Below are 26,359 nucleotides of genomic sequence, written 5' to 3'. Positions count from 1 at the left end.
TATCAGATATTAAAATCGTGATTAGTAATAATTGGATGGTAGATATTTGAAATGACTGTTTCCCTAGTAAGAATTTGATTGCACACACACACAGAGTGCAGAGTGTGAGTTAGTGAGTGAGTATTCATTTTGGATCTCATAAGCGACATTGAAAAGTTGAAAAATAGATTTCTGAAATACAAAGCCCAAACATGAATGGCAAAAGTGATGTCATTTGTTCGAGGAAATTGTCATTGAGGATATCTGAAATGTTCCTTTTGACTATAAAGACCTGAATTACAGATATCTGCAATATATATCCAGTGTAGCTATTAAATTTTAAAGTGTCCATTTATGCTAAGCTCAGAGCATATATCGAACGTAGCATTGCCACCTATCAGACACAGGACAAATGAGATGACATTGATGCTATGCTCTCTAAAGATACCTTTTATGTTAGTGAGTAAGTTATGTTAAGGATGGATGGAGCCATGATTTCAGGCCAGCCCAAAAAATCCGGTCTAACTCCCAAATGTAGTACTCTATACAAATTCTTTTCACGTTTTCAACAAGTATTTTCCAACACATATGTGTTTAGAAATAAATCTCTGACCGTACCCGGACTTTAAAATCAGTTTAGACTTGTACTATCAGAGTTGTAGATATATTTAAACTAAATTTCTGCTTTTAAGAATGTTATTGTTGATATCTTTATTTACCATTTTGACTAGTGAGAATACAATTTTGACGAGGAGAAATGTTTTAATGGAGATAGGAGCGTGGTTCGATTAAATCTTAAAACAACTCGCCATAGAAGCTGCAGGTGAGAAGGGAAAAAGAGATGAATGAGTGACTGGATAAATTCAGAAAAACAGAATATAACACTGTGTATATTTTTGCAATTTGTTATTTAAGTCTTTAAGGACTCCGTCTCAACAAATTAGGCTACGTGCTTGCATCAGATGCGAGACATCCACTCAGCTCAAGCATCACCATGGAAACAGTAGTCGTTCACTCCGCTGAGTGACTCTGCACCTGTTTGTTTTAGTGGATTGGGCCTTTTTTATGTTAATGTGTGATGCATTTAAGTGTACAGAAAAGACTCAGATGGTGTGGACATCTAATACAGCAGTCTGATGGCATAATTACCCAGTTCTCTCTTCATTTATTTGCTGTTCAGTTTGTTTTATTATCCTTTTGACTCCTTTAGACAGCGACAGATTCATTGTACGGGGCAGGCGTCTGGTAAAAGCAAAGGCACGGAAATATCTAACTCATATTATATCTAATGATTGCAAACAACCATATAGCGTATATACTTCTATTTCTTCAAGCGTAAAGATCCACTACTATAAATAAATGCTTTGTAGCATGCTTGCATGTCATTTTGTTAAGTTAATAATGCTATAAAACCATGCTTATATGAATAATGTAACAAGCACCAGATGATCAACACCCATATGTTTGGAGTCAGGTGCATACAAGAAAGCATGATGCAGGATATTTGGTGAATGTAGTGGCCTACAGACACATGAGGTACCTCCATGCGGTTTGTGAGCCTGAGCTGTGCGTAGCTGCAAGGTGCCTTTATGTTTGTCAGAAATATGTCACGTGAACTCATGTGAGCGTAATGTTTTGGATCTCTGGAAGCGAACCACTTGCCAAGATCCACAGTGTGTAAATAATCAAATTAGCTTTCAAAATGGATGTAAAATAAAGTGCCATGCTCCCCCTTTTTTTCTGTCTATCCTCTCTTTTCATACCCTGTCAACAGCTTTCCTCTCTGTTCCTCTCCTGGTCCTCTCATCTGCTTACATGTTCATACCAAATGACCAAGTATGGCTCCCTGAAATATGTCAGATTTAAAAAAGGAATGCTTAAAATTTCTTACTTTTTTTTTTTTTTAGATAAAACAGTAAAACTTACCATCATCTGTACGAGTTATCAGACACAACAGTTCTTTGGTTCTTCACATTGCACAAAGGATAAAAGGGACAAACATTTACGGGGAGACAGTAGCAAACAATACAAATTCATCTTCTATTATCTAACAAATTCCACTCCATCAAAATAATTCAGTACACATATTGAAATGCAACTACAAGATTAGCACAATATATTTGTCTAAGAGTCCATTCTTTTAGAAAATATCTTAAAAATATAAATTATTTGCATTCTTTAACTTGTACAATAAATGTATATTTTTATGTAATATTCTACTTTTGTAGCACATGTACAATATTCACACTTCTACAAAACTGAAGGTCCAACATAGAAAATCAGTGATTTTCAGTGCCGTTTTTCCAGCTATGGTGATGCTCATGCGCACTGTCATTTTAGATGAAGTTTAGATTTTCAGCTACAATAGGAATAATTACCTCTTTTGAAACCCCTTTGAGAAAGTTTTTAAAACAACACATAAGACTTTTTGATTTTTCTCCAGATTCAAACTCTGATTACACCAAAACAAACACCAATACAAACAAGAATAAAGAGTTTCTGTGTTCATGATAAAAGATAATTATCATGTTAAGGTGCTTTCTCTTGCCGATAGTAGGGCACAATGGGATCAAGAAAGAAATCAGTAGATGCAGCCTCACAGTGTCTCCATGTGTTGTCCAAGTGTGTTCTGTGCAGTAAAAAAATATGGAAGGGCAAGATGCTGAATTCAGACTGAATTACTTGATTCTCCTCAAGTTCTCACCAAGGAGATCAAGAATGCTACAACAAATATGCTGTATATATGTATGTCTATGTCTCTCTTTCCCAATCATACAAACACAAACATAAAACATGGGCAACAACAACAACTAAGGCCAGTTTTGAGGAAGGAAGTTAAAGGAAGTAAATTATACATTTCCCAACACGCTGTTGCCTTTGTAAGGCCATAATTATACACTGTGTAACCAATAATAAAATGTAAATGTAAGTCCCCCTTTTGTAAAACAACATAGTTATTTTAACTTTTTTAGCTGAGCGAGTCTCCCGTTTTGCAGTGCCGTGTTTCAATGCCCTCTGTGGTTTGCTACTGATTTGACAACTTTTGCTGTAGTGGCTTTAGAGTGGTCTCCAGGGATGTCAGAAAAATAGTTTTTCGCTTATAAAAATGATGTCTTGTACTCTTACAACTAGATAATATCTGATGATCTGGGCTAAAACAGATGTATAAATAGTAAAAACTATCAGACAGGCATTCCTTTCCTTTTTAAAAACTCTTGATTCAGAGTCCTTTGCAGAATTTATTAACTTTGGAGTCCTTGTTAGGAAAAAGTTTGAGCGCAAAAATCTTCCCCATTGTCCACTAACTATTTCCATGAGAGAAGCAATTCATAATGTAATTCTTCACGTGTTCTTGCAAATGTTTTCATTGCCTTTAATATTTTTGGGAAATACAGTTTGCTTCCTCCTCTCCTGTATGTTTCCTCTGAGTCTATCTCCCTTATTGTAACTTTAAGCGTTAGAGTGACTCTTCTCTCCCTGAAGCGGCTGTAGTTCCTGAGCCACATGGTTCTCCTGCCCTTCCAGTGGCAGTGTGCTGTTCCCTAGCTTCATCTGCAGGCCCTCCATGTGGTTGGCCCCTTGTTGGAAGCTGGAGTGATGGCCAAACTTGGGGCTGGCTCTTTCCAGGAGTTTCTGTGATGGGTTGGTACCTGCGCCATCGTGCAGGTGCTCCTCCTCATCTGTGTCGGCATCAATGAATTTACTGATGGATGCATCGTGGAATGTGAAGAGGCTGCTGGGTGGTACATTTTCCGGGCTCTTGCTGGGTGTCCTGCTGCTGGCAGTTGTGTAGACGGACACCTCGGGGCTCTGGACTGAAGAGCTGTCTGAGAGGGCCCCTGTCCCTGAATCCTCCCCACATCTGAAGTTGACCTTGAGCGAGTGGCTTTTGAGTGGGTTGTTGATGCGCAGACCCCTGGGGCTGTCAGAATACGGGCCGGGCTTGGTGCCTCGTCCTGTCAGGGGTGTATTGGTGCCCTGGGATCCTTCATTCTCATTTTCCAAGGTGGGCTCCAGGCTGGGGTTGGTGCTGACCCTCCCTGGCATGTTGCTGACAGGGCTGTGGGAAAAACGAGAGCTCTCAGGAAAGTCAGTGGCACAGCTGATGAAGCTGTCAATGCTTGACATACTCCTCATGTCTGCAACTACCTCTGCTTTGCTTGAGATTGCTTCAGCGGGGATGCCTCCCATCTCTAATTCAGCTCTCTGCCTAACTGCTTTGGATGGCTGCCCTTTTTCCTTGCTGTTGAGGTTGGGCTGTGACTGGGTCTTAGCCATCTTGTTGTACATTTCCTCCAGCTTCTGCACGCTAAGATGCTGAGGGCTGCTGGGGGGCTGGGCCTGCTCTTGGTAGCTCGGTTCGAGTGTCTTGGTGGTGTTGCTGGGGCTCAAGTTTGACTTAAGTTTGGGTGTCCCTTTCTGCTGACCAGGAGACACATGATTATCATGCATCTTCTCCTTCTTTTCATCAGTATTTTCCACCAGTATATCCATGAGCTCTACACTGCGACCAAATGCATCTTTAATGTTCATAGAAACAATGCTACCATTTCTCTTCGCCCTCTCCAGAGCCTCCCTTCTTTTGATGGCTTTCTCTTGCCTCTTTTGCTCTTTGTAGAACTCAGAGAAGTTATTCACGATGATTGGGATAGGCAGGGCTATCACAAGTACTCCGGCGATGCAGCACAAACCTCCAACTATCTTTCCCAGCAGAGTTTTTGGGTATATATCTCCGTAGCCAACTGTGGTCATAGTAATGGTAGCCCACCAGAAGGAAGCTGGGATGCTTTTAAACTTTGTGTCCTCTTCATCCTTTTCAGCAAAGAACACCAGACTGGAGAATATCATGATGCCCATGGCCAAGAAGAGGATCAGGAGGCCCAGCTCATTGTAGCTCCTCCTGAGAGTGAAGCCGAGAGACTGAAGACCCGTGGAATGACGAGCCAACTTCAAAATTCGCAAGATCCGCATGATCCGGAAAATCTGAACCACGCGGCGAACATTCTGAAATTGCAGCACACTCTTGTTGGATTCTGTCAGGAAGATAGTGACGTAGTAGGGCAGGATGGCCAGCAGGTCGATGATATTCAGAGGACCCTTAAAGAACTTCCACTTGTTGGGGGAGGAGAGGAAGCGAAGCAGGTACTCCATGGTAAACCAGGCAATGCAAACTGCTTCGACGTGGGCTAGCTGTGGATTGTCTGTGGACTGACCAAACTCATCTGTGTCCTGTAGCTCCGGAAGGGTATTCAGAGACAAGGCAATGGTTGACAACACAATGAAGAGGATGGAGATAATTGCCAGGATCTGGAAAACAAAAGACAGAAGAAAACAACAATGAAATACACAGAAATGTCTGAGTAATTTACACCAGTGCTGTATACCCATTTTGTGCCATTGTCTAGAGATACCAATGCTGGTTGGTTTGACACATAGTCCCCACAGGAGTAAATCCTACTAACTTTGGCGATCCCCTGACCTTTCTCTATTCCCACCATGGGTTGACATTGTAGTTAAAAGTGCAATAACGTGACAACTATTGGATGGATTGCAAGAAAACTACAGACATTCATGTCCCCCCCAAGAATTCATCATAAGAACTTTGTGGATCCTGTGACTTTTCAGCATCATCAAGTCAAAATTTGAATTTATCTAATACAGTTAAGACCAAAAATCTGCAAAAGTAATACCACGAGCCTAAGCTGTACTTTCTGTGTAGTGATAATTCCCAAATGTTACTATGCTGATAGACTTAAAGGTATATTGGGAACATGGTAATGATAACATGGTAAACCTCAGCATGTTAGCATGCTGATATAAGCATTCAGCTAAAAGCACCACTGTGCAGCCCCACAGAGTTGCTAGAATGGCCGGAGCAACCAAATCACCAGAATAAATGTTGGTATTGTACGTTTCTCCAAACCACAGATGCGTTACATTTATATGTTATTATGTAATGGATATGCCAAAACTTTCTTTACACGTCAACAATGCTGTGGTTAACGTATGGTTGGGTTAAGGCACAAAAACAACCTGGTCATGGTTAGGAAAAGATTATTTCAGCATAAAATACTTTGGTGGCACAGACTCTGCAGAACATGCAGTGACAAGTTGATAAAAAACACCCAAATTTTCTGACTAAAAAGCTGCTAGAAAAAAAACACTCTCTTTGGTGCCTGAAAGCAGCTTGAAGTGCAGTGATGACTTGTTAAAAAACAACCCATTTTGCTGTTTGTTGGTCTTGAGCAGTGGTCTGCAGCTTGGCAGGTTTCTTGCCTAGAAAACATGTCATCCACCATCCTTTCAATGACAAAGACAGCTCATATACAACCTCTCTTTGGAATGGTGATATGATACATATGAAACATACAAATGTGATGTAATCATGGTTTGCAGAAATGTTCAACGCCAACATTTTCTGTAAGCGTCTGGGCTGGCTGGGGACAAGTAGTCTTGTTTATAAAGTTCTCTTGAGGGTCACTTTGAAAAACAACTCACTTTATAAAGTTTGAGAGTGTTTTGGTTAGGTGACAAATCATATGGAAAGTACCATATGGATGGCTTCAGATTAATCGTCTGTTTAATCCAGTCTTTTAATCTTTGGGAAACATGCAGCAAACGTTTGATCATCAGTACATCGCTGCACTGATGATGGTCGCCTGGAATGAAATTATTTAAAGACTCAAAGATTAAAAGATTGTACTGTATATGCAATAACTCTGAAGCCATCTGTTTTGTGTTTGTGCAAGGGTCCTTCTCAATATCTTGAACCTGAAGCTGGCACCACACTTTGAGCTTTTATTTTGAAAATGATCACAATTATACTGAGAGCCAACATGGATTAGAGGACCCTGTTGGTATTTCTTCAACATACATTGCTAATTTTGCCCCAATCTGCAGCATTGAAATGTATATCAAAGGCACAATGTGACATTGACTAGTGGAGCTAAAGTAAGCAGTTGCCCCTGAACTACATGGTGAAAGTTAAAACGCTCCATCAAATAGAAATGATGTCAGAGGAAGGTCAGTCCCGTGAGAAACTCTATTTCAACGTGTCAAACTGGTGTGTGTCCTTTCATGACACCGAATTGCATTTCAGAACTGGCTAAAATATCCCAAGTGGCGATGGCATTTTCTGATGATATTTGTTCATGGCCCATTTAACTTTGTGGCCACTTTATCAGAAGTATTCATGAAATGTCATGTCAGCATTTCAAAAGAAATGGGGTCAGAGCTAATGTGATCTGCGGAGCAGAGGTTTTTTTTCCCCTTTCTCTTCAAGTCTTGACATATGAGAGAGACAGGTGGGAGTCGAGAGAGAGGGTTGGAGATTGTATTGATACATTTTTTAAGACCCCTGCCACACTTGCTCTTCACTGGCTTCCACTTCTATTCAGTCTGCTTCAATCCTTCAATGCCCAAGGCTACAAGAAAACCACAATGTATTACTTGTTTTACAAAGCACACCCTGCACGGTCAGTGAGCCTGCCTGACAGAGTACTGGAGACCTGTGAAGCACCCACTAATGATATAATCTGCTGAGTATAATAGGGTCTAGTCATAGTGCCGGGGATTAAGGAGGCTGCACAGTTGTGGGTGTGTAGGTTTGCCACACCTATTATTCCTGTACCGGAGTCAGTGTAAAATCCAACACAAGGTCACTGTGGAGGCTGTGTCCCAGGCCAGTGGCGAGCAGGATTATTCTCTGGCACCAATCAGTGGCCATAAGCTTTAATTAATCCTGACAGGTGACTGCTTGTACAACTACCTTGGCCTTTGAGGAGAGACGGACTAAAAGCAGAGAAACCTTGCTGGGGTGCAGGTGAGACAGGGCAGACAAAAGAATTTGGACTCTTAGAGCGTTCCCTGAAATGCCCTACTCCCTGTGTGGCTCCCTAGAGACTAAAGTTATGAATGAAAACTGTCAAATACGAGCCATTAGAGGTAGATGTCTTGTTACTAACATTACCATCATCGTTAACAGTAAGAATCAAACCCCTCCCCCGGCTAAAATATTTAGAGGCTGATAATACTGTATTTAACAGGCTGTGATGCATTCATTTTTCAAGGTAGCGCAAAAAGCTGGGGAACAATGAGACAGACATTACAGATCAAATTCTCCCAAACGTTAGGCCTAATACTACGAAAGCAAAAATGGAAGGTGAAGCAAGTATAGCTGTGAACTCTACTCTCTTACAAAAGTAAATGAACAAAATAGCAGGAAATGGTATCAGGGGCTAACTGTCCCCATTGGCTGTGCTGCATGGCTGTCAGGCTTGGTTGGGCCTACTTGGGCATAGAGCCCGTGTTGGTTTGAAGGTTGGTGTGCCTAAGTAATTAGGAGATCATTCAGACCAAGTTGGGGACTGCAGTTGATGAGAGATGCTTCTGAGTATTGCAAGGAATACAGAGGAGAAGGAGTTTCTGTCTTTTCCATATTAAGTTTTGTTTCAAGTTATTGTATACGTTTTTAATGTCTACAAATAAATTGTCAATGGCGTGCTGACACTAAGCAGTGTCAGACCATGGAGAGCAAGCTCACAGTGTGACGGCCTTTGGATCAGTCTTTGGACAAGGCTATACATCCGTTACCTTTAGCCTGGCAGCCCAATGCTCCCTCTCTAATATATGTATGGGCAGCCAAACCCTGGAAGCCCTACATGAATGTTAGCCATTCTAAAAATGGCCGATTGAACTTTCACCTAAAGACATCGAAATGAAAATGTTTTTTATGGGTACCCATGAGTCTCCCCTAAACTTGAGAAGGCTTGTTCCTTATAAATGTTTTGAATCTTGCATTCAATGCATATTTGTCTTTTTAAAGAAAAGGACAACCAGCCTATTTGAAGCCTTAAAGCCTGCCCTAAAATGTATAGATACATGCATAACACATGAAAACATGATTGGTGTGAAACTTAAAATGTTTACTCTGCCAGTATTAGTCTATGCACACAAAGTAATCAGGGACATTAACTGACATCGTTTTCAACTTGCCTATATACTATAACAGCATAAGTGAATTCCTGAAATTGAGTTAAGGCTTTTGGTTTTGGTGTGCCACTCAAAGATTTTCAGTGGCACCATCTGGCCACCCCTATGAAAATTTTGTGGGGGTGCCACTGTTGGAGGTCTGGAGAGGGTGGAAAGGAAATTGTACCATATGTGCATTGATTTAGCAGCAACACATCAAAAGACATAGACACAAGCAGAGAGGCATTCACTACTGAGCCTTAGATCTAAAATGGACTGTCCAGTGGAAAGTGCACTCATCAGATCAACACTAATCTATGTTGACACACTGACCAGGCCTGAGCACCGCTAATGAAGCAAGCGGAATACAAAAGACAGCATTTGAGACTGAACCTGGGTGTGTTGTGTGTGTGAAGAACAACTGAAGCATGACCAGCAACTCCAACCCCCATCAAAGTCTCTCTCTTGCTCACCTTTTCCCTTCTCACCCCAAGAGTACTCCAAACTGAGGTCAGCCAGAGTGAAGATTATAGGGATCTCTTATAGGGTGATCTCACCACAGAGATACAGTCCAGATAGAGTGAGAGAAAGAGGGGCACTCAGCACAGTGACAGATCTGTGACACAGAGGGGATGTGGCAAACCCAGTCTGATGCTTTGCAACAGAAACATGTTAGTTTCCTTGGTTAGCCAATGTGATGTGATTAATGTATGATTTATGTATGCAGGGGTGACACTGTTTCACAAATGAGGAAATAGAATATAATGTAGCTGCCAGACAGAACAGAGCAGGAAGCAAATATAAATATAAAGGTAATAAAGCTAAAATACATTAGGGTAAATATATTTTCAATATGCAGCAGATGCATTGAGAAAAAGAAGTACTGTTAACGAGGGTTATGGTAAGTGTTGTGTTGCCTCATTAGCTTTTAACGACAAGAACTGAGGTCGTGAGGACAGCCTGTCCCGCTTCCTGTTTGCATAAATGGAAGATGAATCCGATCAAGACTGCTGCTACTTCAACACAACCCTGATACACACTTGTCTACAACAAACAAAACCACACACACACACACACACACACACACACACACACACACACACACACACACACACACACATTCACCCCCAGCTCATTAGCCCCAAGCTTCCCTTCCCTACAGGCCAGGAGGCAGGGGACTGAATATTTAATATCCTCCTGAAGTGCAAGCTATCCTGTCCTGGAAAAGGTGTGTGTGAGTGTTTGCTCACTGGGCCATGACGGACTGCAAAGCCGGAGAGGTAGCCTAGTTTTCACACTGCTTTCTCCACACAAGGTTAGTTCTGCTTCATGCTCGATCAAAGGAGGGATGGACAGGGGAAACAGAGTTTCTATAAACACAGGAGATTCTTCAGAAAGGGAGCATCCCTGCAGGATTAGGAGTTCAACAGTTACCTGGTGTGTTGCCCGGTTGCACCATTTATAAGATTCTTTGACAGGTTTTCTGTACTAAAGGCATCCAACAATTGTGGAGACATTTCTCTCAAAGCCACAACCTGCTGGTGGTGCAGAGGAAAAGTAAGGGATTCACCAAAGTGAGTTGGACGCATTCTCTGGGGACCGTACCACAATTCCACAGCAGTCCATCTTTGAATTATTGAGATATTTGAATGTGAACCAAAGTGGTGGTCTAGTGGACCGTTAGACATTGCCAAGATTAAAAATATAGCGAAATGAACAGTTTCTGTCTTAGCCCTCACCTATGACCCTGTAAAGCTCACAACAGATATTCATAGAATTAGAGCGCCATTAAGGCTCATTTATACTCCCTTTACGCACAAAACTAGATATATCCGTTTCAAAAACTGTAAACATCACTGCCCTTATACTTCCATCTAATACAGTCAAAAGTTTAACACAACAACAAAAGAGGTGACGGTGGATGATGTCATAATAATGTACCTTTAAATTCAGGCACTGTTGTAGATGTGGACGGAGAATTCTTTTCACTATATTATCATTTTGTTCTCTTCTGCCATTTTTTAAATATCTTTGTAATCTCTGTAAGTTGTGTATGCTACACTACCCCCATGGTGGTAACATAAACTTTTTAGAAAACGTGTACAAATGTGGATGAATTTAACACAGAGTATGCACAGAAGTCTCTGCATCAATATATGTATCTAATACTGAGTTGAGCATATATGAACCTTTAGTCCAACCCATTCCTCAGAATAAATTTAGTTTTGTACATTTCTGCAAACCACAGATATGTTACATAATGTAGAAGATAAGCTAAAACTAAACATTTCTTAACGTTTCAATATCATTGTGGTCAATGTGTGATTAGGTTTACGTGGTTATAGTGAAGAGTAGATTGATGGTTGAGCTTAAAATGCTGGTTTTGGTGGCACAATTCTTTCTGGAAATGCAGCGACAAATCGTTAAAAACCACCCCCGTTTAGTGGCTAATAAGCTGCTGCAAATGCAGCGATGACTTGCCAAAAAAAACAACAACCAAAAAACAGTTTTGTTTCCTGGTGGTCTCCAACAGTGCTCTCCACCTTGGCAGGCTCTCTCATAGGTGTCATGCCATCTATCCTCTACAACCTGATGACTAAGTCAGCTCATATACTATGTCATTTATAAGTATAAAACATGCAAATATAACATATTCATGGTTTGCACAAACATGCAATGCCAACATTTTCTTCTAGCAACTGGGCTGAATAGTAATACTAATCTAATTTAGCTCATTCATTGGGTCCTTTTATATTGTTTACTGCTTCAGCTCCAGCAATATTAGGATAACACCATCGCTCTCAAAATAACCCTCTAGTGAGTTATCAGGATGAGATATTCATATCATTAGTTTCCAGTGTTTTCCTGGATAAAATTAAAGTTGCTAGTAAAATCAGTCAGTGTAGTGTCATCGTTTTGCTGATATGGTCAATAGATTCACAAAGATATTGACATACAACCCAATATCACAAAACTGACCTGCTACATTTTGACAAAGAGATAATATGTAATAGAGACAGAAGCAAAAAGAGAAGAGTGTCACTTAAAGACTGGAGGCGTGTTAGGAATGAATAAAAACAAAGATACACGACACATGACTGACATTTGGGTTGAGAACAGATGACACGATGAACAAAGTGGCATTGTAATTGCCAGAAGAAAATTTTCTGTCTGGTATTTTGGGCTTTTCCCTGCGTCATGCTGTGTGAAGTGTTGATTCACTTCTGGTCCCTCTTCATCGTAACTGGATTTGCCCTTTTCACCACATGAGTTGAATCAATGCAGAGATTATGTCACACAGTGACTCACTTACTTTTTTTTCCATGGGTATGTTGAGTGCAAGGTGGCATCTCTAATCCTCTTATTGTACAACTTTGTCTGTGATTCGCCAATAACTGTTTTCTGGCTCGGTGCCCTGGCAGCTGACCTTCCTCCTACAGAGTCTGCTGTGGTTCAGCTGTAGCTCCCTCTGTGGGATACTGTGTCAGTGTTTTTGTTTTTAGCCAAGGCTTCAATGGAAAAAGATGGATGGAATTACGCTGCCGGTAAACAAAATTCAGAAACACGTAGAAGCCCTTTGTAGCTGTAAACACTTTCTCGCCAGGGTTACGATCACCTTCTTGGAAAGTTCCACCCAGGGACCGCGGTGCAGTAAAACTACTCTCACCTGCTGCCCCCTTACATAAACTAATCATAATTAACCCCTTGACATACAGTTCCCTTGTTTTGTTTCTTCTTATGTAGTTTTTAAAGTTGCTAGGATAAGGGTGACAGTACTCTGTATTTTTGTTTCTGTCACCAAATCTCAAAGTTGATTTTTTTTTTTTTTAAAAGGCTCAAATATTTTCTTAAACAGCTGGGCATTGTAGTCTTAAAAATATGACTCAGACAAAAGTAAAAGGTAGTTCTTGGGCAGTATTTTTAGCTGAGCTTTCAGGTGTGCCATAGAGAGGCAACGCCTAACCAATTCCCTAATACAAATTATGCTGCGCTTTAATCAGGGTTTGAGGTCAAACAAAAAAAAAAAAACCCTCAGGACGACAAATTCAAAATGATGGTTCACAAATCAGTGGGTTACATCATGGTAGCTACATCACTTATTTACACAGTCTGTGGTGCTCAGTCATCTGATTAAATATCAGCCCCATATCAGATAAATGCTTTTGATTGGCCTGACGAGGGCCTCTTTGGCTGGAAATTTGAACGGGAGGGAGACCAGAGGCATCTGTTAGAGCAAATAAGTCGTGAGCTTGCAGATTTGTCTGGTTCCCAGGCTAAAGTTCTATGGCACAAAGAATTAGGGTAGAACAGGCTTTAGCTACACAAACAACACTTGCCAGAGTAATAAATTCTGTTTAAGTCATTTTTATGGGATTTATTAACAATGAGAAAATTAAAGAATGTCACTTGACTTTCACCTTTAAAATCTGTTTTTGCTGAAGAAATACAAAAATCCATGTTTTAACCTACCCGTCAAATAATAATATTCTAAATGTCTTGTTCATCACTTTTTACTATATTTTCACAGATTTCAACATTACATACTTTCTCTAGAGAGTTTTGAGTCTCTACTGTGGTTTTAATCAAAGTTTTGTGGCATGATTTGTTTGTAATGACTGACCAACTCCAAAGATTTTTAACCTCCTAAAACAACCAACATTTACTGTACCAGTCACTGAAATGTACCAGTCAAAAATGACTGCATAAGAGACTTAAAATATATGACTATTCAGGGAGTGAGCAGAGAGACACAGACTGTGAGGAGACATCAGAGGTCATCAGAAGGTCAGTGGTCATTCGCTGATGCTTCTTTCACATAGTGTACGCTGTATTTTTTTAAGTGCTGTAAAATTCCAAATCCCAGTTTCATTTTATTTTATGTTATTTCCCAGTATGTTGTTTGTTTTAGTTACATTTAATGTAGTTTCATAAAGCATTGTAATATTTAGTGTTTTTCTCATACACAATGCTCACAGATGTCATGATGCCAAAATTAAAACGCTTGAAAAAGATCAAATTGATGTGAAAAGATGAAAACCATACAACAATCAGGAGTAACAATAAACAGCTAGGAGTAATGATGACAAGTCTTTTAATTATAATTACTGTACATCACAGTCTGGATGTTGGCAATGAACAGTTTCTAGTTACATAACTGCCCCCCAGTCTAACTTTCCCATCTGTCTCTGAAACCAGATAAAGCATCTCCCAAACTGACAAGACCCCCTGTGTCCCGCACAGATGTGCCCTCCGCCTCATCTGTCTCATTTCACCTTGCCTGTAAACCCTCTCTGTACCACCTTCATGCCTTTATCAGGGAGCATGTGCCTATCCTTTGCCGTGTGCTGAGGAGAAGACAGGGAGATGGATTACTGAGCTTGCGGCTATGCTCAGGATGTGTCCTTTAGGAAGTGTGAAGGTGGCGCTAAAACGATGAGGCTCACAGATGCAGGGCATTGTGTGTGCACTGATGTGTCTTTTTGACATTTGAAAATAATAATTTTAATGTTTGTTTAAGCATTAGGAAATAAATATAATTCGATAAAAGGCAACATAAAACTTGTTCTGTGTGTGTGTGCAGAACAAGTAATGCAGAGCAAGTACTTTTATTTTATTATAACTTATTTATTTATTGGCCCAGTGGAGCTGTCTTTGTGCTCCAGGACTGATTTGAATGCACCAACTGGCAGGCACTCAGAGAAGCAGCAACTGGTGATGGCAAGGAGGACTATGTGTCATCGCTTTATGGATACATCAGTAAATGCACTGATGACGTTACCACCACCAGGAAAATCACCGTCTGTCCCAATCAGAAACTTGGGCTGAATGGAGAGGTGCGGTTTCTTTTGAGGGCACGGGACTCAGCCTTCAGGCCTGGAGATGCAGAGGCACTGAGAACAGTAAGGAGGGAACTGGAGGCTGGTATCAAAAGGGCCAAGGCTACTTATGCCCTTAGGATACAGGGTCATTTTTCCACCAGCACCTGGAGCATGTGGAGGGGCATAAAGAGCATCACATACTATAAAGGGAGGGATGTTGAATGCCCTCGGGACCTGTCTCTTCCTGATGTCCTGAACACCTTCTATGCCTGCTTAGAGTCATCCAACTCCTCCCACAGCTCCAGGCTCATACTTCCACCAGGTGAGCTGCCCTTCAGTGTTTTAGCTGTGGATGTGAGGAAGACACTGAGGAGGATCAAGCCCTGCAAAGCAGCAGCCCCGGACAACATCCCGCGACAGGTTCTGAGAGACTGTGCTCAGGAACTCACAGAGGTCTTGATGGACATCTTCAACATCTCCCTCTCCCAAGCTGTGGTACCTGTTTGTCTAAAGATGTCCACTATCGTTCCGGCGCCCCAAACTCGGCAGTTAAAAGCATGAATGACTATCGTCCTGTGGCTCTCACCCTTACAGTCATGAAATACTTTGAATGGCTGGTTTTGGCCCACTTAAAGGTTACCATTAACATCAAAGTGGACCCCCATCAGTATGCCTATAGGAAAAAACGGTCTGTGTCTGACGCAGTGTCAGCTGTCGTCCACTCTGCTCTCACGGCCCTAGAGAGCAGACACCAGATCAGTAAGGGCATCTTATCAGCCTCTGTGTCCACTGTTTCCCACAAGCTCGTATCAAGCTTCATGTCAAAGATCCTCCTGTACTATATGATGTGGCCACACACTTTGTAGCCATGGAGATGGCAGATGTAAACAGCAGTGAAACAGAGTGTGTCTACAGAAAAAAGAGGTTCCTCTTTATCAGAATTGTGTAATGCTATCTAGTCTAATTTTACTGGACTTACAAAGCTTCCACTGGAAGTTATTCAATCATCTGCTGCCGTTCCTGTGTTGCCTGAGAAAACTATCTCTGCATCAATGTGGGGAAGACTAAGGAGATGGTTGTTGACTTTAGGAGGAGAAGACACACCCCATCGCTCCTCTTCATCGGAGGGGCAGCTGTGGAGATGGTGTGAAGTATTTGGGCCTCTACATCTACAACAACCTCACAAAGGCCACCAACACAGCCAGCATGATAAGAAAGGCCCACCAGGGCCTGTACTTTTTGAGGAGGCTGAAGTGGGCTAGTCTCAGCTGTCCTGACCTGGAGAGCGTACTGACATCCTCCATCACTGTCTGGTATGGGAACTGCTCTGTGGCTGACAGGAAGGCGCTACAACGAGTAGTTAAATCTGCTCAAAAAAATCACCAACAGCAGCCTCCCTTCCTTGGAGGACATTTATGTCAGCAGGTGTAGAAGCAGAGCTTCATGTATCATGAAAGACCCCACCCACCTGGCACACGAACTGTTCATCCCCTCCCCCCAGGCAGAAGGCTGCACAGCCTCAAAGCAAGAACAAGAAGGCTAAAGTGCAGCTTCTTCCCAAAGGTTGTGAGACTCACAAACTCCTGACTTAAAGTCTGCACTTTGCTTCACTGCTGCTATGTATTAACATGCTGCTTGGTTTTTAACTGTGTTTTATTTAATATAGGTTTTTAGTTTATTTATTACTCTTTTTTTATAAGGTACATATAGCTAATACAATTTATTCTGTATGCTGCTGGACCTGGAAAACGAATGCTGTTACTTAATGTTTTTAACATGTTTTGAACGACAATAAACTGAACTGAACTTATTTTTATCATTATTCTTTATTTTGGGTGGGATTTTGTCTGCTTTTTTTGACTGACTTCAAATCATGCTGAAGACGTGCCTGTTTCCGTGCATCTTCCTTTTATTGAATCAAATGTTTGTTAATTTCTGCATTTTAACTTTTATTCTCGTATTTTAAACTGGCCTTAGTCCTGTTTTATCTATCTATTCTCTAGTTTTTAATGGCATCTTAATTGTGCTTAAATGCCCTTTATTATATTGTTTCTTTTGGACTTTGTCTCTTTGCTTTGGATGTTTAATCTAAAGCACTTAGAATTGCCTTTTTACCAAAATGTGCTATGTAAATAAAGTTGCCTTGCCTTGCAGTCATTGTACTAATAATAAATACATTGTTTCACTGATACTTCACTGAAGTAAAGGATCTGAATACTTCTTCCATCACTGCTTTTCACTGGCCTTAAACTCATTGTTGGGGCTGGTGGGTGTCTAGATAGGGCCAGCAGTCTGTATTTTACAAGGACAGGGATGCATTATTTTTTTTTTATGATGACAGAGAAAAAGAAAGTGAAAAGGAACAGAGGTGACATTGTCAAAAATGAAGACAAAATAAGAGAGTGACAGAGTGAGAAAATGAAATGTGTGATTGCTACCCTGTGGCTGATGTACGAACCAGCGCTGTTTTTCTGAGTTCCCCCTGTCAAAACATCTGCGCTATTGCCACCGGCCTTTTGCCTGGAACAGAAAACCTTGGTTCTGAAACATCTGGAACATCTGTGTTATCAGGTGTGCACTGATAAATACACGCCAAGATTAAAATTCCCTTCTGTATTTTGATAAAAACATACATATTTTAAAGAATTCAGTAACAAAACGATCTCATGTATGCTATCCTGGCTGCAGCAGACCTCCCCCTCACTAAACTGAGTCATTTTGTAAAGCATATAAATCAGTTTAAGCATGAAATGAAAAACTGATCCAAGATTATTGAGTGATAAAATACCAGACAGGAGCTTCTCTACTGGCAGAGTGACAGAGGCTTATAGATCCACATTGCCATCATGATGTAACACTATTGATTGATTTCAAGTTATACATTGTGCTCTGATACCCAGAAGTCCCTCTGCTGTCACCTTTTTTCCTGTGTTTAACCTATTATTTGTAATATGGGTATTAAACCTCTTCTGCAGCTGCACTGCTAAAGAAATACTATGAAATATGTAGACTATGTCAGTAGCTACAGGTGTTTTTTGATCAGTTCCACTTTATGTGTAATGTTAAATGTATTACTTTTTTCCCTTTATATTCATATATCAAACATACAGTATATATCTCAATATTATGTAAACTACACTTGATTTATTTTGTAATTAGCGAGAGAAATGGTTAAGTATAAGTTGTGTGATCAGTGAAAAGTGGAAAAGTTAGCATCCCTTTATAACCGGTTGGAGGGAACCTTTTGCAGTGTTATTTTATCCCGCCTGTCAGCCAGATAGCACCTGGTGCCGCAGTATGATACATTGACGGTGGCTTCGGGTTGAAACGCTGCCAGTAATTTCGTAATATAAGGAGCACAAAGGTACCCAAGGAGTTAGAGGGAGGGGTGGTGGATGGGTCCAACAAACCCCAAACTTTTACTCAGGAGCCCTGTGTTCGCTACCTGTATGAATGTAGAGCCAATCTAGGGTGTTTTTTTTCTAAACATAACCACATGCCTTTGTTGCCTAAACCTAACCATGTGCCTCTGTTGATATCCTGGCTTTGGTTGCACCATCCCAGAACATTCACAGCAGATGTAGGAGGATACCTAGAGCGTATTATGTAGACACGAAAGTCCACTGACAAAGCAGCGATATGTGACGACTTGGGATGACAACATGTTGATGATAACACACAGAGCTGATTGTAATTAGACAACAGGCCATGTGCCACAAACTACAGTAAAAGCCCCAGTTGAGACACATATTATGATTGTGTTACATACATGTCAAAAATAATGCTCAAAAAACCTGAATAATATCAACACAACCCACATCTTTATTGGAAAATGCGGAATTTAGAAAAAGGCCTGTATTGAAATATCCAAACAAAATATGCTGTTTACATGATCCACGTCAAATTTAGAATATTGTCACATGGAATAATAATGTACATGTTAATGCAGACAGTGTTTCAGATGAGGGGAAATGACCTGAACCCTTAATGAACTGTGTGCCGCCCCCCTTCTGGACTCTCTACTCTCTGAGGGCCTCCTCACAGCATGTGCCCGTCTGTCTGTGTTAAGTATGCTGTGGGAACACACAGCAGGCTGGGGAGGGTCTCTTCCAGGCTGCCGTTAAAAAAAACCCAACAAACACCACACAGCCCGCATGGCTGAGCCCTACTAATGGAATAAGTATGGCATCTGTGATCCTGAGATGTACAATCCTGATATACAGTGGGCGTTTTTGTGTGGGCCTGAAATGCGGCACACCGGCAAGACTCATAGCTCACAGCACAATCACATCTCCACTCAGTGAAGACACATCACACCCAGCTGAAAATGACAAGTACTCAAGTGTCTTTGTTCTTAATACTTGTTTTGTGCAGGCTGGAGCTCCAGCTGTCTCTTGTTGCTATGGTCTTTGCTCACTCTGAAACTGGCGGCAGTGTTGGCAGGCAAATGCGAAGGAAAAAACAACAGAATATATCATGCTGAATCACCACCAGCTCTGTGAAAATGGACCATTTGGCAGCATAGTGCACAACAAAATCATTGTTTTATTTTTCAGCATTTATTGTGGCTGTGCTGGTGGGTTCATTACGCAAGAGGATAAGGACCAGTACAGCAAGCCGCCTGGTTTCAGTGGCAGAATTAACATTTCAATCAGTCTAGTCAAGTCAGCTTTAATTGCAATTAGAGCAAGTAATCAACATCAGGAGACAGACAGGTGGCCTGAAGAGAAGCAGTGGCCATAAGACACTGCTAGCTTTAATGCAGATTATGAGCACGATGTGAACAGAGGTCAAGAGATTACCTCACACAATCAAGTTCATGACCTCTTCCAGAGAAAGTTATTTCTAATGATGAACGACAGCAGATGATTGAATAACTTCCAGTGGAAGCTTTTTAAGTCCAGTAACATTAGACTAGATAGCATTACACAATTCTGATAAAGAGGAACATTTTTTTCTGTCGACACACTCTGCTGTTTACATCTGCCATCTCCATGGCTACAAAGTGTGTGGCCACATCATATAGTACAGGAGGATCTTTGACATGAAGCTTGATACGAGCTTGTGGGAAACAGTGAACATAGAGGCTGATAAGATGCCCTTACTGATCTGGTGTCTGCTGTCAGCTAAGTAACATTTACTACTTGTCACCAGTGACCTGGCGCTGTGGTGCAGCGGCCCTGCACAGTGTTTACCATAAAGAGCAGATGTCACTGGGTTCCTGTGACATGATTGGGTGTCAGTGCTGAGTGGAGAGAGTTACCTGCTTACAGTGAACACCACCTGAAACAGGAGAGGCCTGGTCTCTGCCCATAATCCTATATGATACCATATCAGTTCTACACTACAGTTTCAGTGCTAGACAACTGATGTCATTCAAGACTGATAAGTCTGGTGCTTAAGTGTAGTGACCTAGAAAGGTATAACTGGATGGTATTTTAGAGGAATGGTTTAACATTGTGGGAAATCCACTTGTTCTCTTGCCAAGAGTTAGATGAGAAGATCAATAGCGCTCTTGTCTATCCATTAAATATTAAGTTATTGTGGGGAGCTTACCTTAGCATAGTGTATCATAAGACCTGAAGGAGAAACAGCAACTTTAAGTTCAAACAAAGACAAAATAGGGGAAATTTGGGGAAATGTGCTAATCTGCATATGAAAAATATTAAGATACAAGTTGTAAGAGGGTAGTTATGCGCACATCACATAGGTGCAAGGCTATCAAAAAACAGCGTACAAGAGATAAAAAATAAGGCCTACACACTTACTCTATGCCACACAAGCTCAGTGAAGACAATGTTTAGATCCTGCTTGGATCTTTGTCAGGTAAAATGTTTGGAAAGATGAAATCTCAGGGGGTGGTAAAACATTTCTCAATCAACAATTCTTTAAATTACACAGGAAATACATAGTACATAGGGAAAGAAACAGAACATTGGTAAAAACAAAAACAAATATGATGTCAAAGCCATCGACATTAAAAAGCAGCTGCTGGCAATTGGCGGCAAACACTAAGAAGATACTTGTTAGAGCTGAACTTGCATCCCTTGATGAAAGTTTTGGTGATCTACACACCCGATCTCGATCTACACTCCTACACTGTGAAACTGCTAATGCAAGGAGAAAAATACCAAAATCTAAATTTATGTTAACTGGTCCCAGAGCACTAGGCCCACCGCTAAGTGTAGCCATGACAACAAATTTACCAGATTGCAATTATAGAAAGTGCTGCACTACTGGATGTCTGGCAGGATATCCATCTGTACTTTTCCCCTCACTGTGACTTTGAGTCCTGCTTCATGCATGTGTCGGTTAAATCCCTCTCTAGGAAGATATTTCTGTTAAAGCATCTGATGACTGCAAACGGTTCGTCAACATCAGATGGCACACAACGTGTGCTCCATTCAACATTGTCAGCTTCGTTTAAAAATCTGCAAGGAGGAAACAGAATGCACATAGACAGAATTGGCCCACAGACTTGTTTAAAAGCACTTGTGCCCCGTTGAGAATTGAACATTCAGCTGACACGGCACTAAATATCCAAACTCAGAGTAACAGCATGGCAACTTTGGATTCAGTCCTTCAAGATCTGTTGCTTTTTTGTGAGGTCAAATGACCCAAAAGGTATAAATAGAATGAAAATATCCACTTTTCTTTAGTAACACTATGGTGAAAACTTGAGTTGGACTTTATGGCAAATCAAATCTAAGAATACTCCTCTTACACACAAAACACAGATGCCAAGTGTAACATAAAACCATCTATTTTTCATTCTGTAGAAGTGAAACACCTGCTGTGTACTGAGTCTCCTCCTAAATGATTCAGTAGGAGTGGAAGGGCGGACCAAAGAACTTCCTGCCTGACCACTGACGACCACAGCTCTGCATGTCCATCCCAGTACAGTATGTCTCCTACATCAGTCCCAGTGCGCTAAATGTCTCCCAACCCTGCTCATTTCTGTCCAACTGCACTGTGTCATCCTTAGTGGTGAAGCGAGGTTGGAGATACATAATGTAGAAAGAGACCATAAGAAAATAGATGTGTGAAGTGCAGTGTATAGTGTATAATGTATGCAGCTGGGATGTACAGGCTCTAAAGGGCCCTGAGGCAACAGGCAGAATAGGAAACTTGAGAAGTGACCTATTTTCTTAAACACCTCAATGTTAAAGCAAAGTAGCAATCAACGTCTGAAATAGTGATAAAACACAATTAGTTTCCCGTCCTACAACCATGTGTGGACTATGAGACAATGGGCTCCTGGGCACAGACATACCACAGATCCCTCCATGTCTCCTATAGAACAGGAAGACACACAGACTTAACTTAACTGTTTAGTCTCTTTTTGTGGTAATATTGCATCTCTTTGTAGTCATTCTGTGTCTCTTTCTAGTTGCTTTGTGTGACTTTAGAGTCATTTTAGCGTTACTGTGGTCATTTTGTGTGTCTTATTGCTTCTTTTTGAAGTTACTTGTTTGTGTCTTTTTGGAGCTATTTTGCCCCATTTTGTAGACTTTGGGAGTCTATTTGTATCTCTTGGAAACTGTTTTGCATCTATTTGTGATCATTTTGTGTCTCTTTGTAGTTGCTTTGTTTCTTTGTAGTGATTTTATGTCTCTCTATTCATTTTGTGTCTTTTTGTGGTGATTTTGTGTCTTTTTGTAGCTGTTATTCCACTTTTCATAGTTGAGTCTTTTTGCAGCTGTTTTGCATCTATTTATAGTTTTTTTATTTCTTTGTAGTTGCTTTGTTTCTTTGTAGTCATTTATGTCTCTTTTTATTATTTTCTATATTATCTAATATTTATTTTCTCTTTTCTCTTTCTATTATTCTGCTTTTTTGTCTCTTTGTAGCTGCTTTACATGTCCTTGGAGTCATTATGCATCTTATTGTGGACATTTATTGTCTCTTTGTAGTTGCTGGCTGCAGCTGCTTTGCAACTCTTTTGTAGAAATTTTGTGTTTCGTTGTGGTCTTTTTGGATCTTTCCCTGGTCATTATTTATCTCTTTGAGTGACACTTTTCAGATGTAGGTCCAGGGGCCCCAGACAGTTTGGGCCCATGGGCCTTTACCAGGTAGGCCCAGTCAGTAATCCATCTATGCCTAAAACTTTACAAAGAAAGAAAGAAAGAAAGAAAAAGAGAAAGAAAGAGTCTGACATTTACAACAAGAACAGTTTAAAGGGATATAACCTTTAAAAAGTGAACATCCACTTTGAGCTTCAAGGCCTGAGATACAAAAATAAAAGTATTACAACTGACTGAGATAGAGCCTTTCAGTGGAGGCTAAAATTATCTACAGGGCAGAATGGGAACATACTATACTTACATCACATTGTCTGTTTGTGTTTACAGTGAAATGTGAGAATGGGACATTTTTGACGTATGTCAGGGCCATGGGGCCTTTGAGTAATGCTGTAACAAGAGTGCACAGAGATTGTAATGAGAGAGAAAAGCGTGCCCAGCTGTCTGTCACAGCATATGGCACGTGTAAACAATGACAGCCAGCTGCATGTGATCTCCGTGAATGACTGAACCGGGATTTGCTCAGTGATGATCAAAAACAGGGCTCACTCCGTCAATGCAAAATGCAGAGGGATTATTGGTCATGGTGTAATGATGAAGGAGGAAAGAAAACACAGGCTTACACTCTCTGCCTCTTTCGCACTATCTTCTTTTTCCTCTCTTTCTCTCACATGTACCTTCACACTTATACACGCACATGCATGAACACACATGAACTAGCAGACAGCAGCACAGGGTGTACGCTGATCTCCTCTTGGGAAGACTGCAGTACTGTGGCGTATAGCTCAGCTGATAGTTTCCATGGTGACGTGAGGCTTTTTTTGCATTTGCATAACAGATGCAGCAAGGCATTCACAAAAACAGGGCATGGAAAACAGAAGCCAGAGGACATGTGATAAAACTGAACCACACAGTGGAGAAAATATAGTTCATATACATGGAGGATTTCAATTAACACTGAGAGGTGATCTCTGTAAACTCAGCCAACACCGCTCTCTGATTTGAAGAATTCAATGCATAAGTTTATCATTAGGTAATTCTTAATAACACTCAAAGTTTATTTCACAGGCTGCTCCTGCATCTTTTCTGAAGCCCACATTCAATCTCTCCTCGACTGACAAAAAAATATATATGTATATTTGATTTTATTTTTGCCAATCAGTGCTTTGTAGCTTAAGAAAGGTGATTTATGGTTAAGTTATTAATTGATTGTACAGAAGAAAAATCAATCCATTGTTTCAGTCATTTTTTTCAAGCAAAACTGCAAATCATTACGTAATTCGAGTGTCACCATTATCTTTAGATAATTGCATTTTCTGACGATTTAGAGATTTAATGATACATTTATTCAATAAAATACAACTGGCAGATTAAAGGGAACCTGAAAAGGGACAATAAAGGGAATGTTAAAATGTAAGACATTCATATCAAACATGACCAAAGTTTTAAATAATGAGGTAAATTGAAAAAATGAATGTAAAAGTAAACCTTGTGAGCAAAACCTTAGGCCTCAGACCTTTCGAAATACCTTTTCCAACTTGTTTTTGTACTTTGGGTAGATGATATCAAATAGTAATGGATTCCATTATGGTAGCTTGCTCCAGGCACACTACTGCAAGTGTTTTAGGTTTTTCCTCAAACACTGTTTATATGCATTCGTAAAGTAAACTAAACTTCATATATATTTCACATAGTAATGTGACAGTACTTTGTGTATAATATTTGGAAAGGCTGTTATCACATGACAAATGCACTGAAATGCACTGTGTTCAAGCACAGACAGTATGAGGTCAATAAAGTGTTATTTGAACATTAAAGCATGTAAACATGTTCTAGTTGAAACCATAAATGCACCTGAAAATGAGCGTAATAGGTCCCCTTCAATTGATAATGAAAATAATTTATAATAATGAGTTAGTTGCAGCACTAAACAACACACACACACACACACACACACACACACACAAATGTGTATTTAATAGGTGCCTCAGGGAAATGCTTTTCCTAGGCGTCAGCAAGAACAATCCCACTACAATTCTTCAGTGTAAGCTATAGTTACTACTACTGCTACTAGACAAGGTCAGCTATTCAAGGTTTATTTGTACAGTCTTGAATAATAGTTAACAGCATCAAAGAGTTCCACGGTGGATGTGTTATGTGCAGTAAAGGATAAAAACACTCATGTTATGCTCAGACCCTCAATTACAGTAAGGAAAAACAGACACAAAAATATATATGGAAAAGAAAACTGAATAAACCATGAAAGAGCCTCATAAAGAGACCATAAGTTTTCATATAATGATCCAATCACCTCTATTTTCATGAAGTTAGTGTGTCAAAACCTAGTGTGGGCACTGGATGTAGACTGGCTATAAATTGGCCTAAATAGTCTGTTTATGTTGGAATTCTTCTCCCTAGCACATCTGCGTGTTACCTTTTTAAAAAAGAAATACATGTGCTACAGAAAACAGCAACAACTTCCACACATGGCAAGTTTTAATGAAGATTTTGATCATGTAATATGTCTGCTTTGTTCTTTTGGTGAACTGTTGTAAAGCTCTACAGCGAATAAAACAACTTGTGAGCGCACCTTGAAAAAGCCTGCTTTTCAGGGCTCTCATTCCCGATGTTGATTAGTTTCCTGATAAGGCCATTCAGAGTTGATTTGCCACATCTTTGAAAATGTCTCTAGTCAAACGGAAACTGGATCCCACATTGTCCCAGCTCCCAGACCAGCAAGCTTTCTGTTGCTGCTGTATCTGGAACTGGTATTCTCCTGGCGAATTTGCCCATTTAGCATGAGCTAACACAATGGCAGCACTAAGATCCAACACTGAGCCATTAAACTGTCCCAATAAACTCACACGAACACAAAAATAGACTTAACTCTGCCATCAAACCTGTTAATAACCGCTAGTTTATGTTAGCCATGTGATGCTGACAGTTAGCCCTATCACAGTATGTGTTCCCCCCTCAACACTATTTTGCAAGGTCACCATTGCCGCATCCCAGGCTTAGCGTCATCAAGGACGACTGTGAGAATTAAAAATAATCCGTAACGTTGTCTTCACTATAGCAGGACGATAATGTGTGATTTAAGACATTGTGTCTGGCTATAGAGACTAGTCAAAACCAAACAGCCAATGTAAAAATATCAAGTATAGGTTATATATTATAAATGGGTTAGTAGCTGTAATTGTTTTGTTATTTGCTCGCTGTGTCCAGACTAAATCTTGCCAACATAACACTGTTGGAATGAGACTGCAGATCTTTAGCAGCTGGCACAGAGCCAGCATCGACTATAGCAGACTGCCAATTTCCAGTCTGGAATGGCTGAGCATCCCAGTTGTATAAAGTGGGAGGGACAGTAGGTAATGATGATTTGCAAGTGGAACAAAACCCTAAATTATAGAAGGATATGTTTAATGCTGCTGCCATCCTCAAGGTCCCTGAAGCTGAGACATTAGGCAGAGAAAGACACATGTCTCTGGTCAGATTTGAGTAGGTGCAATCCAGCTGTGCCAGACAAAATCAGGATTTAGAAACAAATCACTTTTGTCTCCTTAACTC

General features: G+C 40.5%; 1 protein-coding gene across 1 annotated transcript in view; it reads right to left on the bottom strand.

The window, feature by feature from the left end:
* Window positions 1–3,393: 3,393 nt before the first annotated feature.
* LOC121950904 (potassium voltage-gated channel subfamily B member 1-like) overlaps window positions 3,394–26,359 on the bottom strand; it is a 44,946-nt gene continuing 21,980 nt past the window's right edge. The window contains exon 2 of the mRNA XM_042496999.1: window positions 3,394–5,286. Coding sequence (XP_042352933.1) covers window positions 3,430–5,286 — 1,857 coding nt within the window. The 3' untranslated portion in view covers window positions 3,394–3,429. The remainder of the gene's footprint in view (window positions 5,287–26,359) is intronic.

This window comes from Plectropomus leopardus, chromosome 2 (genome assembly GCF_008729295.1).
Source record: "Plectropomus leopardus isolate mb chromosome 2, YSFRI_Pleo_2.0, whole genome shotgun sequence".
In the NCBI taxonomy this organism is placed as follows: Eukaryota; Metazoa; Chordata; class Actinopteri; order Perciformes; family Serranidae; genus Plectropomus; species Plectropomus leopardus.
This window is presented reverse-complemented; position numbering and strand designations above follow the sequence as displayed.